Raw genomic sequence first — 16,686 nt, 5'->3', positions numbered from 1 at the left:
TATGATTTGCATCATTTATTTCACATACAGGTGTTTCGGTAAAGTTTCTGAAGAACCAATTGTCCCTCAGTACACTTCAAATAAAAAGACAAAGACAAAAGAACATGACAGATTTTTTTAAACGAGCACAAATGACAAAACAAAAACCAACAACAAAATACAACTCAGGTGGACATAAACTGATAAGTTCACTGTTAAACCCAAAGATATTGCCAGTTTCTGCTGACCGACTTGTGCCTGGCATGCCCATGATTCATACAATAAACATTCAAGCCACAGGGCACATAGGAAACAAGAAATTATTCTAACTAATAATAAGGAATAATGCCAATTAGAAAAGAGGGGATCATAAGAGTTATGAAAACATGGAAGTCAAATGGACTCTGTAAGATTAAAATAACAGTGAAATAATATATCGAAGAACATCTATTTAGATTAAAAAAGCAACATTCACTACTTTGCAAACAACTTGTTTATACATCATCACACAGAAACCTTTTGAATCCATTTTCAAATGTATACAAGCAAACTGTGAGAGAAATGACTATAGCAACCATGTTTGCAAACTCATCTTTCCATTTTTATAGCTAATCAAGGTTACTTCTTTAATATCAGCAGGCTTAATCAACTACGCTGCTGCGTAACTGTGACCTTCCGTCTTTTATTTATAGGTCATGTCAGTAAACAATACTTTTATGCAATAATACGGAACCTGAAATGTATATACATTTGCAATCTGAGACCCCAGAACACTTGAATGTGTTTGGTCACGTGAGTGAAGGATGAGGTGGACAGGGAATTAGGGAGGATTGAGGAAGCTATTTAAAGCAACTGGAAAATATTATCGGCCGTCTGGAGTGATTCACTCGGATTATTTTTAATATGTGATGTCAAGAGCTTAGTATCATTGATTATTATACAATAAAATACTCAAATCTAAAACTGGTTATGTGTGTTTATTCTAAAATGTTTATTTTAAATAAGTTTATTATATATTGTGTTATTTAAAAAAAATAAATAAATCATAATTTTGCATAAAGATTCAACGCATTGGTGCCAGATTTCATTCTGGCACAAATGAAATAATATTTTCTCATTCTGTGAATTGTTTTAGAAGAACAAAGCATACTGGAAGATCTGAATGATTCATTTGCGCAGTTTATTTGAGCCATTTTCACTTGCCTTTCTCATATTTCTAGTTAAAAAACAAGAGAACAAAAGATATTTCAGCAAAAGATATGATTTGCAGCCCCACCACAGGCATGCACCGTGGGACAGCATGCAGAGCAGCGCGACGCAAGTCACTCCAGACGGCACCGGGATCTCACTAACTTCCTCCACCACCACCACAGATTTGCAGCATCTGAACTCTCCCGAGTTCTGTTACAGAGCTGTCTAGCAAAATGTTACCTTTACCGCCTTGCTTATTGAGAGAAAGAGACAGAGGAGTGAGTAGAGGAGAGAGATAGTGGATAATGGTTCAAGATGTAACACGTACAGGAATGTATAATGAAAGTTAATGAGTCTCCCTTAAAGAAAAGGCCAAAAGACTTTCATGGAATATTATTGTATGTACGGATGCCACTTTTAATATCACCTTTTTAATGAATGTCCACTGATGTATGAAATTACAAAGAAACGTGTGAGATGACATGGTATGCATGTGTTGCATGTTCACAGTATGTACAACTGAATGTGCATGCTCATGTGTGTCGTTTCGTGTTGTAGGGGATCATGGCTGTTTCCTGTGGGAGAATGGCAGGTCGGAGGTGAGAGGTCAGTGTCTAAGGGTCACAGTGAGCTAGAATGAGGTCAGACTCGGGGCAACTGCTTTTCAATGAATTCCTTCACAGCAGACATCTCCTGTAAAGCCAATCAGAGAGTGGTATGGGTGTTAGAACTAGCATGAATGAATAATACAGTTTTACTGTAACCAATGTACTAAAGCTAAAATAATATTTTGCATGATTACAGTTCAGACTTCATCCCGTTATTAGGTTACATGAAGTGTCCTATAAAGAACAGGAGCTTGCTTCTAACTATATCCAGGCAGTTCTTTGCAATATTTACATTACACGGAAAAACTGTCACAAGGGCGGTACCCTTTCAATCAAATCAATTTTGTACCTTATTTACCACTAGAGTATGGAACATATAAGTACTTTTTGAAAAGGTACTGCCCCAATGACAGCTGTTGTAGGCTGCTGTACCACTGAATAGTTTGGGATAGGTAATTATTTAAAAGAAATTAAAGGTGCTGTATGTAGGATTGACACCGAGTGGTTGAACTAGGTATTGCAGTCCAAATTCAAAATATTGGAGAGGATTTTTTTCACCCGGCCCCTCCTCCTTGGACTTGATGCACAGGCAGGTTGCCAGATTGATAACACCAACAGGAATGAGCACACTTGACGATGAATGAAATGAAATATGCTGTGTTTTCCGCCAACTGGCAACCCGGGGTGCCGAAATACAATTGGGTAAACTGGCAGTGAGTGGGTTTCACAAACCAAAAAAAGAGATCGACATTCCACCCGGAACGCACATTTTTAAAGGAGAATAACTGAATGTAGCATTGTTTTTCAGATAAACAAGTATGTTAACTTAGCATGTTTCTTAAATATCTGCCAACATATTATGGTATATTTACGCTTTAGCAGAGTCAAAAACTTACATACAGCCCCTTTAATACTTATATTCATCAAGGATGCATTTAAATTGGTCAAAAGACAATACATAAGAAGATCACGACAATAAAGACATACATAATGTTAAAAAGGAATTCTGTTTCAAATTAATGTCTTTTGAACAATCTAGTCATCAAAAAACATGTCTGGAGTTACAGCTGCTAAATATTAAGCTTTGCCATCACAGGAATAAATTACATTTTAAAATACATATAAACAGAAAACAGTTATTATAAATTGTAATACTATTTAACAATATTACTGTTTTTTGATCAAATAAATGCAAGTAATAAAAATAATTAAATCAAAATCAAAAGACGACATGAAACAAATTCAGTTTTTTTTGTTGTTGTGTTTTGTGCATATTGAATTTGAACATGGCAAAACATGTTAAATTTAGGCTTCTGTGAGTGTAACAGAAGAGTCTCACCTGAGGACAGGAGCTATGCATGAGACCCGGGTAGGTGCGGAAGGTGACATTCTGTGGAGAAACAATGGTCTTGAGCTTCTCTGCCGTCATGGCCCCGAACTGCACCGGGATCATGGGATCCATCTCGCCATGACACTGCAGAATGGGAGTGCCCTTGTTTCCACTCCCACTTGCAGCCTAATGGATAAAAAAGCAGATCAATATTGACACACATACCTATTTACATATATACATATTTGTCCTCACACAAACTCACTGCTGACGTTTTGTACCTGTGGGAAAGTCTTGTGAAGTGGAAGCCAACAACTAAGTCCGACAACAGCCGCTAGTTGCTGCTGAGAGGTCAGAGCAGTGTAGAGAGAGAGAGCTCCACCCTGAAGAGTACAGACCACAAAAGAGGAACTGAAAAGCACCTGCCATGTCAGCCATTTGAGTGATAGTACAAAATTTCAGGATGGATCACTTACCTGAGAGAAGCCACCAAGAATGATACGACTGGATGGTATACCATTCTTTACCTCGTGATCAATGATGGCCTTTACTATCGAAGAAAAAGAGTGGTTTACACTTAGTGCCACATAATCAAATTTCAACACACCAAAATATTCTCTGGCAAGAAGTGTCTCATGAACATGACGTGTTTCTTCATGAGGTTTTACATATGATGAAACAGACTAAGCACATTTTTGGATGCTTGTTAGTGATGGGAAATTTGTATTCAGGAAACTGTCCCAATGTGCACGTATGTACAAAACCAAATTTTGCTCACTGTTCTCTGCTGCTTTCTTAATCCCTGCTTCATCCTCCGGTGATTCTGGGCTTAAGCCTATCAGATCAAACCTAAAAGGAAAACATTATACAAGAATTAAGGGAGAAATCCAAGAGTCCAATAGTGAAAATGCTTTATTTAGCATTTTATTCATACAATTTTCCCATATTACATTATATCATATCATAACAACATTTATTTTAAAAAAAATAATCTTTCTTTACTGTCACTTTTAATCAATAATGCATTTTTACTGAATAAAGGTTTTCCTTTCATTCAAAAATCTTTCTGACTGAACAGTAGTGTATATTATATTAAATATTTGTTATAAATGAATAAGAGTTGCATGACAAATTTAAATTCAAATGAATTTCAGAATGTCTTAGTATTTTGTTTGCTTTGACCACAAGTAGGCTATGTAACATCTGACCATGTGTACAAAGAGCCACTTGATTTATTAATTACCTATAAGAGTACAGAATTTGAAATTCTTCTTCATTTTACTCCATACATTTTCTTTGTTTTACATTTTTCAAAAACCTAGGCATTATTTATTCTCAGGTTTAAATTACCACTGCATTTTATGTGAATGTACTAGATTTTAATGTTATCTACAGCAGAGGAAACTTACCATGAGGGCATATTCATCTTCATGTTGAGTGTTACAGGGATTCGGGGTCTAGAGTCAAAGTATGATAGGCTTGTGGTCAATAAATTAAAAAAGTAAATCAAGTGATACTAACACTTTTGTATTGCATGACAATCAACACATCAAAAAAATATTTCACAGGTTTTCACTTACGCATGTGGGCAGATGTATTTGATGTATGGCAGTCGAATAGACGTCATGGCATCAGCCCAGCCGTGTCTATAATAAGTAACACCACTGGGTTATTTCTACACCAGGCCAGGGGGTATTAAAAGATCCTGCAACAGGCAGGTAATAAACAGAACGTACCCTGTGTCGCCCAAGCCATGAAGGAAGATCACCTGCAAAGTTTACAGAATATGATGTGAAACTTATCTCTGCACAGCCCAAAATAGGCCAGATTTCCTGTCTGATGCTGACTTTGTGGTTATTTTATATGAAGATACTATCTCAATAGCAAACTTCAGCTTTCTATGAATCTATTCACCCTTTTCTTCCAATAAAGATGGCAGCAGGCAGCCTTTTTGAAGATTTGGACTGTAAATGTGAATCTGAGTAACAGTATAGGTTGTATGTTGACCAGTGTTGGGGGTAATGCGAGTTACGTAATCAGATTACTTTTTTCAAGAAACTAGTAAAGTAAAGCATTACTTTTTAATTTACAAGAAAATATTTTAGTTACTTTTTCAAAAAAGTAACGCCAGTTACTTTGCTTTCCCATTTATCGATTGACAAGTCTCCTGTCCCCATACTGGGAGAAATCAGAAGTACAGAGGCGTCGTGTGCGCATGATGTAATTATAGACTAAATGAGAATGTGCATTAATTCATCCCACTCGCAAAAAAAAAAAAAAAAAAAAAATGTAATATTCATCAAAATGAATTAAAACAGTGAAATGCAAACTCAGAATATGACGCAAACCTGCAATAATTAAATATGTTAACACAAATGTATCTAATCCCATTTTATTAACCAATGCCTTTGCTGCTGACCTTTGATGATCCAGTTCAACCATACTAATAAGCAAAAATGACTTTAGATAAACTAACAATTGTGCTTCATTGTTTTTTATTGTTGTTGAACCGTCTTCTCCTGTGTTCTTCTGTACAGACGTGAATTTACTTTTCCTTCAGCCTGAGGTTTATTCATTACACTTTTTGGTGTGAAAGGGCTTTTATATTTGCTATAAATAGAACTTCTTATATTAAAAACAATCAAACCCTGCTAACATTTAAAAAGTAACTAAAAAGTAATGCAAAAGTAACGTAACATGTTACTTTCCATAAAAAGTAACTAAGTACCGTAATTAGTTACTTTTTTAGGGAGAAACGCATTATTGGAATGCATTACTTTTAAAAGTAACTTTCCCCAACACTGATGTTGACTATTAAAAGAATGAACTTTCTGGCATCAATTAGTCACCCTCATATCGTTCCAAACCCAGAAGACTTTAGTTAATCTTTGAAAGACAAATTAAGATATTTTTAATGAAACCTGAGAGGTCTGTCTCTCTTTTAGAGTCTAGGTAACCAAAACTTAGAAGATCTAAGAAGGTCATAGGCACTGTAAAATAAATCCATATGAATAAAACTGTTTAATCCAAGTCTTGTGAAGAGACACAATTGCTTTATATGATGAACAACAGATCTAATTTAGGCTTTTATTACATATGATAAACACAGATTTCCATGCATGCCATGCGCTAGAACAAACCTTATTGATTTTCATGCTGATTTTCATTATCTGAGATGCCTTTATGGTCTTTTTAAATCTTTGAATCTCTTCTTTTGAATCGGTTGGTTACCTGGACTTTCAAGGGACAGAAACTTCTCAGATTTGATTAAATCTATCTTCATTTGTGTTTTGAAAACCAACGAAAGATTAATTTACTCACAACATAAGGGTGGGTAAATTACTTTTTATGATTAGGTGAACTATTTAATGAAACTTAAAATAACTGATTTGGTTTATTTGAAGGCTTTCCTGTGTAATGCTAATGAATAACTTGGACAAGATTAGAATTGAGTTAATTATTCGACTGGTCTCTCACCACAGCCGTTTCCTTCTCCGTCCCAGGCACTGTCACGGCTTCAGAGAGCAGAGGTACAGACATGTTGTTGCCACACATACAATGTGAGGAGTGCTTTTAGGAAAACACAAAGACAAAATGTTCAAATGCAATCAGTACTACATGTTTATGCAAAATAAAAAGGCCCAGGCAATAAGTGTTGGATACGAACCAGACGATTTTAGAAAGAAACGGTCAGCAGGCTGCAGAATGATTAACAAAAGTTGGTTTAATTACCAGTGTTACTTCCTAAAGTAATTTCAGCTAGCAATTCATGCCCAACTAAAGCTAAAAGTGCTCTACTGCACCTGCAGAGCATCTAGACGTCAAAAAGAAAAAGCACTTTGGAAGGTAATGTAAAAATTACAGGCTGATTTAACCTACTGGATAAGCGCAAATGCTTACGTTAATCATACAGACAGGGGTTCGTTTTCTGCTGGTGGCTGTGCGGATCACAAGTTTGTACTTGCAGACATCTGCTTAATAGGAGTTCTCAGAAAACGGTTTCTAATGCAGCCTAAAATGAAAACCACGGGTCCCTGTTTTCCTGGAATCACATGACAGCCCTAAAAAATTGATTCTTGACAGCTACAGGAGGCAAAACACTCCGGTTTAAAGGTTTCATTCGTCTTTTGAGTGGCCTGGGTGACCCTATCACAAGTTTAAGCCTTAAGTGTTTCAACACTTGAATGAACTCCATGTGCCAGACTGGTTTTATGGGTCAGTCTGCCTTTATTACTGCACATGTTATCAAATATTTCTATCAAATCATCTGCATTCTCCTCTAAATACCAGAAAAATAAACTTTTTCAACTAAAGTACATTGTCTCCATATGCATTTGATTACACCACGACTTATACACATTACTAAATGACTGTATTGATAATCTCTAATGCGTCAGTGCGATAATCCTTCTCACGAATCCTGCTATGAATACCACGATCATATTCAAAAAGAATGAGAAGAAAGGGATGGGCAGCGAAAACAGAGAAATGGGCGAAGCTTAGCTAATTTTTTTGCAACCTGTCGCAATCAAGGAAAGGGTACATGTACAAATAAAGCCACCAGGTCGTTTCAATTAATACTCGAGCGACATGATCGCAGTTAGGCAGCTTAATCCTGTTTCGCCTGTATGATTGTCACAATGAATCCACAGCCTCGTACATGGAGCTATCTGGCTCTCCAACACCCCCGCGAATAATCGCACAATTACGCTACTCAACGACAAGCTTGCGCCTATGTAGCTAGGAATAAAGCCAAGGTCAGTGAGCAGATTAAAATTTAGGGTTCAACCGGGAAAAAAAGCAGATATAAACAGTGGCCCACTGCTACAAATTTATTGACTCACCGCTTGCTATCCCAGGTCACAACGGAACTTCCGCTCCTGCTGCCGGAGAGGGGCGGAGTCATGGCGCTGTGATGTCACCATATTTGTTCAGCCGCGTGATGTTGAATGTTGCAACTGTTCAATGCGGCTCCAAACATTTTTAGGTAGTAATCTGTAAATAATGCATTATTTTGTAAGCGTAAGGCTACAACGTAATGCAAAATGTTAATTATTTAAATAACTCTTTTTGTCACTGTATTTTTATTTGTTGTTCATTATTTTTAAATCTATGAAACACTTACCACAACAGACCGCAATTTTTTGTATATTTAAATTGTCTATTATTTAGCCCATCACACACCAATACAGCACTTTCTTTAACATCTGGGCCCAGCTGTAACACCTTTTAAATCAATAAAACCGTTATACAAAATATCTAAGCGTTTTCTGAAGTGGTTTATTGTATTACACCAAAAAAAAAAAAAATGTGAAGAGCAATGGATTTATAGTGAAAGTGTATGCTCAAACCGTTTGTCCACTGCTCCTGTCACAATAGACATTTATATGTGAGCATGAACTAAAACTGTAGAAGTGCACCATTAATTAATTAATAGCAGAATAACAGAAGCTGTTGTAAAATGTGTGATATGAAATGCCAAATGTAACATTAACCAGGAAATGTTCTTAAAAACTTTCTTTTTACACAAATTACATGAATCCATCACTTTGAGGACTCAAAAAAACATTTTGTAGTTTTTAATGTCAGATTTTTACCCAAGGTAATAATGCAAAACAATATTAAATGAATGTATAAGATATTGTAAAAATGAGAACAAGAACAACAAAATTTCCACTAGATGGCATTCTTTAGAGATGTTTTTAAGGAACAGACTTCTTGCACAGCTCAACTGTTCTGTTTGTTGAAGCATAAACTTTTTATTTGATATAAGCACACATTAAGTAATTATGCTTATATAGCCTAAGGTTAATTGGCACATTAACAGAATTGCAGATGAACAAACCCTGGTAAAGAAATCCCTGTTGAACACAACAAAGAACACACAGGCTCTCTCAGTTCATCAGCTGTTATCTGAACACCGTTATCAAGACTCATGCACACTTTTGACTTTATGGTGTCACACAGCACACGTGAGATTCTCTCTCCTCCGTCTGTCATGATATGAAATGTGTTTGGGGTGTAATAGTTTCCACTTTGTGATCTGCTGGGTTGGCTGCTGCTTCATAGTTGCAGATTGTGACTTCATGCCTATGAGCCTGAAAGAGGGATAAAAAGATACTAGATGAAGGTGACTGCAAAAATACAGATGCTTCTGGATTTATCTTATTTTTCTCTCCAAAGCAAAACAAATATGAATAAAAACATAAACACCAGCATAATATCGTCATAATATGGCGCATCTTTCACCAGTTATGATGGAAGTGTTTTTGTTGTTATAACAAGATATGTTTTATTCAATACTGACCTCTGTGTACTCTCCCCGCAGACCAATGTAATACACACGAGTGGATTCTGCCCCAAAGTTTCGAGATATGTGGATTGATAAGTGCTCCACATTGGAGAATCTTGCAATTCTAAATAAAACATTTGAGCATGGTCAACATAGATTTATAGTGTCCAACATACAGGATGTACTATTAATGTGCTTATGCACCTTAACATATTTAAAATTGCTTACTTGGTTGGATACTCAAGCTCAGCAAGCGGATCCCTGTTTAGACGAAACGCTTGCTCTGGCTCTCTGCTTGTATCGTCAAATGACATTTGAGGGATGTTCTTGTACCTGCTCAAAAAGTACCCAGTTGCAACACTCATTCATGGAAATTGTAACTGCATTATTCATATATGATGCTGCAAGAGATTTTTTTCTTTTAATATATATATATATATATATATATATATATATATATATATATATATGCCCGAGCATAGTTCACCCAAAAATGAAGCTCTCCCTCAGGCCAACCAAGATACAGGTGAGTTTGTTTGAGTTTTTGATCAGAGAGCTGAGAGTGAGATCTGATTCTGAGATTTTTTTTTTTTTTATCAAACGCTCATAAAAACTGTGGACTATTGTGATGAATTTTGTCAGCTGTTTGGACCCTCATTATGACGGCACCCATTCACTGCAGAGGATCCATCGGTGAGCAAATAAGTGACGTAACATACAGCCAAGTATGGTGACCCATACTCAGAATTCGTGCTCTGCATTTAACCCATCCAAAGTGCACACACACAGCAGTGAACACACACACACCATGAACACACACCCGGAGCAGTGGGCAGCCATTTATGCTGCAGCGCCCGGGGAGCAGTCGGGGGTTCGGTGCCTTGCTCAAGGGCACCTCAGTCGTGGTATTGCCGGCCCGAGACTCGAACCAACAAGCTTAGGGTTAGGAGTTAAACTCTCTAACCATTAGGCCACGACTTCCCCTAACGACTTCCCCAAATGGTGCAATGCTAAATTTCTCCAAATTTGTTTAGATGAAGAAACAAGCTCATCTACATCTTGGATAGCCTGAGGCTGAGTACATTTTCAATCAATTCCCATTTTTGTGTGAACAATTCCTTTAAAACAAATTTTAAGATATATAGATAAATTAAAATAAAAATTAAATACATATATATTTTATACAATTATTTGCATAAAACATTGTTACTTTATTATTATTTTTTTATTTTAAACAAATGTACAACAACAGACAAAACTATTTTAAATGTTCTAATATTTAGCCTTTTACACAATGTTCTCTTTAATAGTTTAGCAGCTGCACAGTTATCATTATTAAAACAAACTGCTTGGATACTCAAGTTCAGCAAGCAGTAACTGCATTACAGTTTATATTGCATTGCATCCATATGTGACACTTTTTTTGTTTTTACAGTGAGTGCAAACTCACAGTCTGATTTCAGCTGGGTGTGACTCATCATCTTCTCCAGAAATAATGATCCCTTTCAGCTTCACGCTACCTGTAAACCTGCAGGTTTAACCATATGAAGCAACTGTATCAACTTCTGTCGGTAAACCACTTAGTGTTTAGGCAAATCGTTTAAAAGTTATATTAAATAGACGATAATTTAGAACAGAAAAGAAACTGAAATGGATTCTGCTTGTAACAAATCTTACGGTATGTTGAACAGAAGCTCCTCGTCAGCATCACTTTCGACAAACTGAAATTAAAACAGAAGACATGCATTAAAACAGGAACAGCAATCTGACAACCGAGTTTATTAAAACCAGTTTATTTAATTTCTCAAAGACAACCGTTGACTTTTACTTAGAAGAGTTCATATAAAGTAAAATAAACATACATGTATGCATTTAAGTATGTAATTAAATAGAGAAGTGTCTTAATTGGCAGTTTGACAGGATAATGTAACGTATGTCACACCTCCTGCAGAACTAAGCCAGGTGAACTGGTACCTTCGTCCTCTCAGTGCGTTGATCCCAAGGCTTGAACACCAGTTTACCGTCTCCGTCTCGGCTCTCATTCAAACACTGAAGCTTCTCGGTATCAATGCGTATGTACAGCTCATATTCCACCCCTCGCTCTGCTGGCTCGTGATCGCATTCACAGCAACCGTGACTGTGTCCGCCGCCGTGGCCGTGACCGTGTCCAGACATGGCGTGAACTTGCAGATCGGGACCGAAAAAGTGCCGAAACACTCACAACTACGCTGACTGGAGAGGTGCGTACGACTGCTCTAGTAGCGGCTTCTGTGATATATGCTAATATCGTAGTTACACAGGTGGTAGAAGTGGGAAAGTAGACAACACGCAAATACGAAACGTGGAACGTGATTGGACCAATAAAAAAACAAGGGAACCAATGTCGCGTTCTTGTGACGCATTAACGTCTCATTGGTCGCTTCGCGTCATCGTAAAGTGGAAAGAAAACAAGCTGTGCCATTGATTCAGTTAAATTAATATTTCGACATTATTTACTCGGTCTAATGTTGTTTTATACCTGTATCATTATCTTTTTTAGGTTTAACACAAAGGTTAGATGTTTTTGGCATAATGACCTTTTAATGTTTTTAGTGGTCCACTGACGAAAAGAAAGTCATACAAGTTGGGACAACACGAGACGAAGTAAAAAATGACATAATTCCCATTTTCGGTGATAGGATAGTGATAAATGGAAAATTTTAATTTTAATCTCGTTATTGATCATCATAACCAAGATGTGAAACACCCATAAATAAGAACATGGTGAGATCAACACATGGTTTTTATTAAAAATTCCCATAGAGCACTTCATAAAATCTATTAAAACGACTTGATCTTTTATTCAAGGCAAGGTCCAGGACTGCCAGGTCCAAGATTTAAAATAAATATGATGGTGTGGAAGTGTACAGTCCTTGAACTTTTTACATCTCATCTCTTTCTCCCTCTCACTCTACAATTAAATCGTATACTTAGTCTCATGAAAATGCAATGATTATTGTAAGCAATTGAATAAACATAACAGAAAGTCTGGGTTCTGGTGTCACACGGTAATCTGTAGTGTACCACTTGTTTTCTGTGTTCGTAAAACGCTTACAACATGCTATGACATAACTGAGTGTGGATGGTCGTTGATGCAGATATTTTCTGTGATTGCGTCCAGTGAGCTGTACTGATAATATTAAAAAGCATAAAAAGACAAGATGCGCGAGAGGCATTGCACATTTCCTATGAAGCATTACAGCAAAAAAAAATGTTTCCTCTTCCAGTCGTTCTCTCTTCTATCTCACACACACAAAAACATTTTTCCTTTTACCGCCGAGAAAATCTGTTCTTGAATGCCTTGATAGTCTTAGCCATCATTGGAGCAACTTCTGGAAAACAAAAAGCAGAAAAAGTTGCAAGACACATTCAAACAACCTGTTCAAGCGATTAAATGAGCACATATTGGACATGATCTTAATAACATTAACGGTGAATATACAATACATAAACATCTGTGAAATAAATATGTAAAGATAAACAGCAACAACATTTCCTCTTAGACTCACTTTTGACCTGTGGTTTGTCTCTGGCACTGTGAGCACCAGCACTGCTGGGAGCAGAGGGGCGTGAGGAGGACTCAGGGGCACTGCTAAAAGAAGACTGACCACCATCACTGGATTTGCTGTAAGCACTGTAGTTTGTTGCTGGTCTGATCCTGTATATGACGAATTAGCATAATATTTAAATGGAGTTACAAAAAAACGCTTCTCTTTTTTTGATGGGAAGAAAACCAGATTGTCAGCTAAAACGTCATGATAAAGATTCATCTACATGACTAATGGCATCTTTGTGACTAATGCAGCATTCATTTACTTGGCAGATGGAGGAGCAGCGCTTGTGCTGGTAGAACCATTTTTAGTGCCAAACTTCTCCTGTCTACGGCGGACATCTCGCGGAGGCTTAGCGACAGAGTTGACAAAAGCCATTTTAACCTGCCGCCCTGTTAAAAGTGAGCAATATAGAGAAAACACTGTTATTATTGTGAACAGTTTACTAAATCCTCACCTACATTTTGTATTGCACTCACTGAGCTACAATGTTAAAGGGATAGTTCACCCAAAAATGAAAATTATGTCATCATTTACTCCCGTTAACTTCCATAGTAGGAAAATAAATGCTATGGAAGTCAATAGGAACCACCAACTGTTTGATTACCAGCAATCTTCAAAATATCTTCTTTTATGTTCAACATAAGAGATCAACTCATATAGGTTTTGAATGACATGGGGGTGAGTAAATGATGACAGAATTTTCATTTTTAGGTGAACTATCCCTTTAATATTTTCTATGCAATAAGTTTGATTACTGCCTGTGTGTACCTTTGGGTTTGTTTGCATGGGCAGAGGAGATGTTCTCTGTGAGCTTGCGCAGACGCTCTTCCCTTTCTTCATGGAGCCGGAGATACAGCTCCCTCCAAGATTCATACTCTTGTCGAGGTTCATGTTTAAAATCCCGCTGGCAGTGTTTCATCCACAGATCATCTGAGTCTTCTGTGAAATACTGAGTAGAGAGGATTGAAATTAAAGATTAGTCCAAAAATAAGCCTTAAATCACCATGCTAAGTTGTAACAGGAAAACTTCGAATGCAGTGTTGTTCTTAAGATAAGTATTATGACTGAGAATGTGAACACATACTGGATTACACTGCTCAATCCGGTAAAGCTGCTCAGGAGTGCATCTCTCCAGAACTGGTTCCAGAATCTCGAATGGCACTCCACCAACTTCATCAATTGCTAAGAGAATGCAAGAAATACCAGTAAAACGCAGATTCATTTCAGGTCAATTGGTGGTTGATACTTAAGCCAGCCTGAAACATCATGGCATCCTTTACAGATGTGATTTGAACGAGGTGTCATCACAATTCTCACACACATCCGACTGCGACTCTTGATTATATAGGGTTTAACTGACCCAGTAACAGCACATTAGGGCTAAACACTATACTAAAATATTTAATCAATAATTACTATTATAACAAATGATCAGAGAATGAGAAAACTTACAATCTATATTGTTCTGAAGGACTCTGATGCACTGTTCATACAGAGACATCATTTTCGGCATAAACGCAGTCTTGGACCCAGAGTACACCACCATTTTAGAGTTCAGTCTTCGCCCTGTGTAGCCACCATCCTCTTCCTCATATGACAGTGGGACTGGAGAAGAAATACATGAGTCCATGCAGAAAAAAAATCATTGGGATTTATATACTTATTTTGTTTTTTAATTCAGATTGTTTCAGGTATGATAGGCTAAATCTGATAGGGATAGAAAATAGAAAAACGCATACCTTTGCGCCTCTGGGGGGACAGTGGTGTAAGATCAATGGAGGGCAGTGGTCTGTAGTAGGGCTGGATGGCTGGCAAAGGGATATCAGGCAGTGTGGGAACCACATCCACTACCTGGAGAAATAATGATTAGAAATCCTTCGACACATGGACAAAATCTGGTTTCCCGTCACCTAGTCTGAGAAACAAGTTCAGCCTCACCTTCCTGCGTTTCTCCGGAACAGGCGTGGTCACTGAGGAAGAGGATGGCTTTGAGTGTTTACTACTGGTCCCATTGGCTTTGCCAGACTTAGAGGAAGCAGAAGGAATTGCGGCAGGAGGCTGAGGGGGTCGCGAGGACTGCTTTTTCTTCTTTTTGGTTGGGGTCGGAGCATCGTATGTGAGAAAGGATTCGAAAGACATAGTTGGAGCCTCATATGGCTCCTCATCCTCAACCACTGGCTCTGGGATTTCCCTCCTCTCCCTTGATTTTCCAAAGGCAAAGACAATTCAAGTAAAACCTTATACAAGTCAGTTTTAAGTTATTGAGAGGAAGTGTATAAAATTGATCAAAAGTGACAGTAAATCCATTTTTAATGTTACAAAAGATTTCAAATAAATGCTGTTTTTTTTTACTTTCTATTCATCAAAGAATGGCCTGGAAAAAAACAGTTTCACAAAAAATATAAAGCAACACAACTGTTTGATTATAATAAGAAATGCTTCTTGAGCAGCAAATCAGCATATTAGAATGATTTCTGAAGGATCATGTGACACTGAAGACTGCTGAAAATTCAGCTTTGCCATCACAGAAATAAATGACTTTATTAAAACATATTACAAGAGAAAAAATATTTTAAATTAAAAAACACATTTACAATATGACTATATATTAATAATATATTCACAATATGACTGTTTTTACTGTATTTTTAATCAAATAAATACAGCCATGGTGAGTATAAGAGGCTTCTTTAGGGGTATTGTCATGTCAACCACAATAAAAGCAAGCAAAAATTTCTTACCATCACTTCCTCCTTTCTTTTCCCTTTTGCTTTCATGTGGGCTTAAATGTCGATTGTGTTTAGATTTGTGACTCGTCCCACCCTGTTGCTCTCTGTCGGCTCTATGCGACCTCTCCTCACTGCTGCCGACACCCGTGGGACGATTCTTCCGTCTCTCCTGTTCCCAAATATCTTGGGAATTGTGCTCTCTGACTGCCTCTTTGTTAGGCTTGCTGTGTCTCATGTCATTGCGTGGGGGACTGGGCTCTGGCTCCTCTTCAGGAGGGCTTTCATATTCATCTGACTGATACTCCCTTGCGCTACTGTGACTGTACTGTGAGCTGTAGTTCTGTGGAGGGGAGGGGGAGTAGCCATGTTGGTATCCCATCTCTTCATGTTGTTCCTCCTCTATAAGTGGAGGCTCATCTGGAGACCGCTCCCGGACTCGTTTGTGCCCTCCAGACTCATTAATGCGTGAGTGGGAACGCCCTTCCTTTACACTTGGCTTTTGATAAACATGAAACATATGACATATGACATATATATATTCATCTCTTATCTCAGAAGACAGCAACACCACAACCAGGGTTCCAAAATTATTACCCGCCAAACATCAAACCTGAGTTAAAACTCATTAGCACTGGTAACTTCTGGTACTGGTAACCATTCAAAGGTTTGGGGTCAGTAAGATTTTTAAAAATATACTGTATACATTTACTTTTATTTAGCAAGAATTCATTAAATCTATTTCAAATGAATGCGGTTCTTTTGAACTAGTTATCAAAGAATCCAGAAAAACCAAATGTATCATGGTTTCAACTTTCCACAAAAATATTAGGCAGCAAAACTGTTTCTTAAAAAACAAATCCGCATATAAGAATGATTTCTGAAGTTTCATGTGACACTGAAGACTTGAGTAATGGCTGCTGAAAATGTAGCTTTTCCATCACAGGAGTAAACTGCATTTTAATAA

At 37.3% G+C, this 16,686-nt stretch overlaps 3 protein-coding genes across 4 annotated transcripts; all 3 read right to left on the bottom strand.

Annotated features, from left to right (window-relative positions):
* On the bottom strand, positions 1–8,104 carry lypla2 (lysophospholipase 2). 2 transcript variants are annotated; one of them, XM_019124718.2, is made up of 10 exons: positions 7,953–8,104; positions 6,586–6,678; positions 4,845–4,876; positions 4,689–4,754; positions 4,518–4,565; positions 3,887–3,957; positions 3,585–3,658; positions 3,390–3,491; positions 3,118–3,294; positions 1–1,863 (listed from the first exon to the last, which is right to left on the bottom strand). In XM_019124718.2, the coding sequence occupies exons 2-10, from the start codon at positions 6,661–6,663 to the stop codon at positions 1,813–1,815; spliced, it is 699 nt and encodes a 232-aa protein (XP_018980263.2). In that variant the 5' UTR covers positions 6,664–6,678; positions 7,953–8,104; the 3' UTR covers positions 1–1,812. The 2 variants fall into 2 exon arrangements, with proteins under 2 accessions (XP_018980263.2, XP_042600894.1); XM_042744960.1 differs by lacking the exon at positions 7,953–8,104 and adding an exon at positions 6,776–6,806.
* Positions 8,105–8,840: 736 nt separating this feature from the next.
* LOC109111731 (PITH domain-containing protein 1-like) lies at positions 8,841–12,001 on the bottom strand. Its single transcript, XM_019124719.2, has 6 exons — positions 11,375–12,001; positions 11,078–11,121; positions 10,851–10,928; positions 9,629–9,733; positions 9,416–9,524; positions 8,841–9,206 (listed from the first exon to the last, which is right to left on the bottom strand). Exons 1-6 carry the CDS (start codon positions 11,573–11,575, stop codon positions 9,105–9,107), a joined length of 639 nt encoding a protein of 212 aa, XP_018980264.1. The 5' UTR covers positions 11,576–12,001; the 3' UTR covers positions 8,841–9,104.
* A 163-nt stretch (positions 12,002–12,164) lies between these two features.
* LOC109111732 (elongin-A-like) lies at positions 12,165–16,254 on the bottom strand. Its single transcript, XM_042744959.1, has 9 exons — positions 15,735–16,254; positions 14,932–15,203; positions 14,733–14,844; positions 14,446–14,598; positions 14,078–14,175; positions 13,762–13,942; positions 13,256–13,382; positions 12,949–13,097; positions 12,165–12,771 (listed from the first exon to the last, which is right to left on the bottom strand). The coding sequence occupies exons 1-9, from the start codon at positions 16,237–16,239 to the stop codon at positions 12,710–12,712; spliced, it is 1,659 nt and encodes a 552-aa protein (XP_042600893.1). The 5' UTR covers positions 16,240–16,254; the 3' UTR covers positions 12,165–12,709.
* Positions 16,255–16,686: the final 432 nt, after the last annotated feature.

This window comes from Cyprinus carpio, chromosome B19 (genome assembly GCF_018340385.1).
Source record: "Cyprinus carpio isolate SPL01 chromosome B19, ASM1834038v1, whole genome shotgun sequence".
Lineage (NCBI taxonomy): Eukaryota > Metazoa > Chordata > Actinopteri > Cypriniformes > Cyprinidae > Cyprinus > Cyprinus carpio.
The sequence above is the reverse complement of the archived record's forward strand: the minus strand, read 5'-3'. Positions and strand labels throughout refer to the sequence as shown.

Excerpts from the sequence above, each read along its gene's own strand:
- lypla2 (XM_019124718.2), bottom strand. The coding sequence starts at position 6,663 with ATGTGTGGCAACAACATGTCTGTACCTCTGCTCTCTGAAGCCGTGACA. Across the intron at positions 3,295-3,389 it reads TTCACAAGACTTTCCCACAG|GCTGCAAGTGGGAGTGGAAA; the intron begins GTACAAAACGTC and ends TTTATCCATTAG. Across the intron at positions 1,864-3,117 it reads TGCATAGCTCCTGTCCTCAG|GAGATGTCTGCTGTGAAGGA; the intron begins GTGAGACTCTTC and ends TTGGCTTTACAG.
- LOC109111731 (XM_019124719.2), bottom strand. The coding sequence starts at position 11,575 with ATGTCTGGACACGGTCACGGCCACGGCGGCGGACACAGTCACGGTTGC. Across the intron at positions 9,734-10,850 it reads CACCCAGCTGAAATCAGACT|GTACAAGAACATCCCTCAAA; the intron begins GTGAGTTTGCAC and ends CTTTTTGAGCAG. Across the intron at positions 9,525-9,628 it reads GAGCTTGAGTATCCAACCAA|AATTGCAAGATTCTCCAATG; the intron begins GTAAGCAATTTT and ends TGTTTTATTTAG.
- LOC109111732 (XM_042744959.1), bottom strand. The coding sequence starts at position 16,239 with ATGTTTCATGTTTATCAAAAGCCAAGTGTAAAGGAAGGGCGTTCCCAC. Across the intron at positions 13,943-14,077 it reads GGATTGAGCAGTGTAATCCA|TATTTCACAGAAGACTCAGA; the intron begins GTATGTGTTCAC and ends CTCTCTACTCAG. Across the intron at positions 13,383-13,761 it reads CCATGCAAACAAACCCAAAG|GGCGGCAGGTTAAAATGGCT; the intron begins GTACACACAGGC and ends CACTTTTAACAG.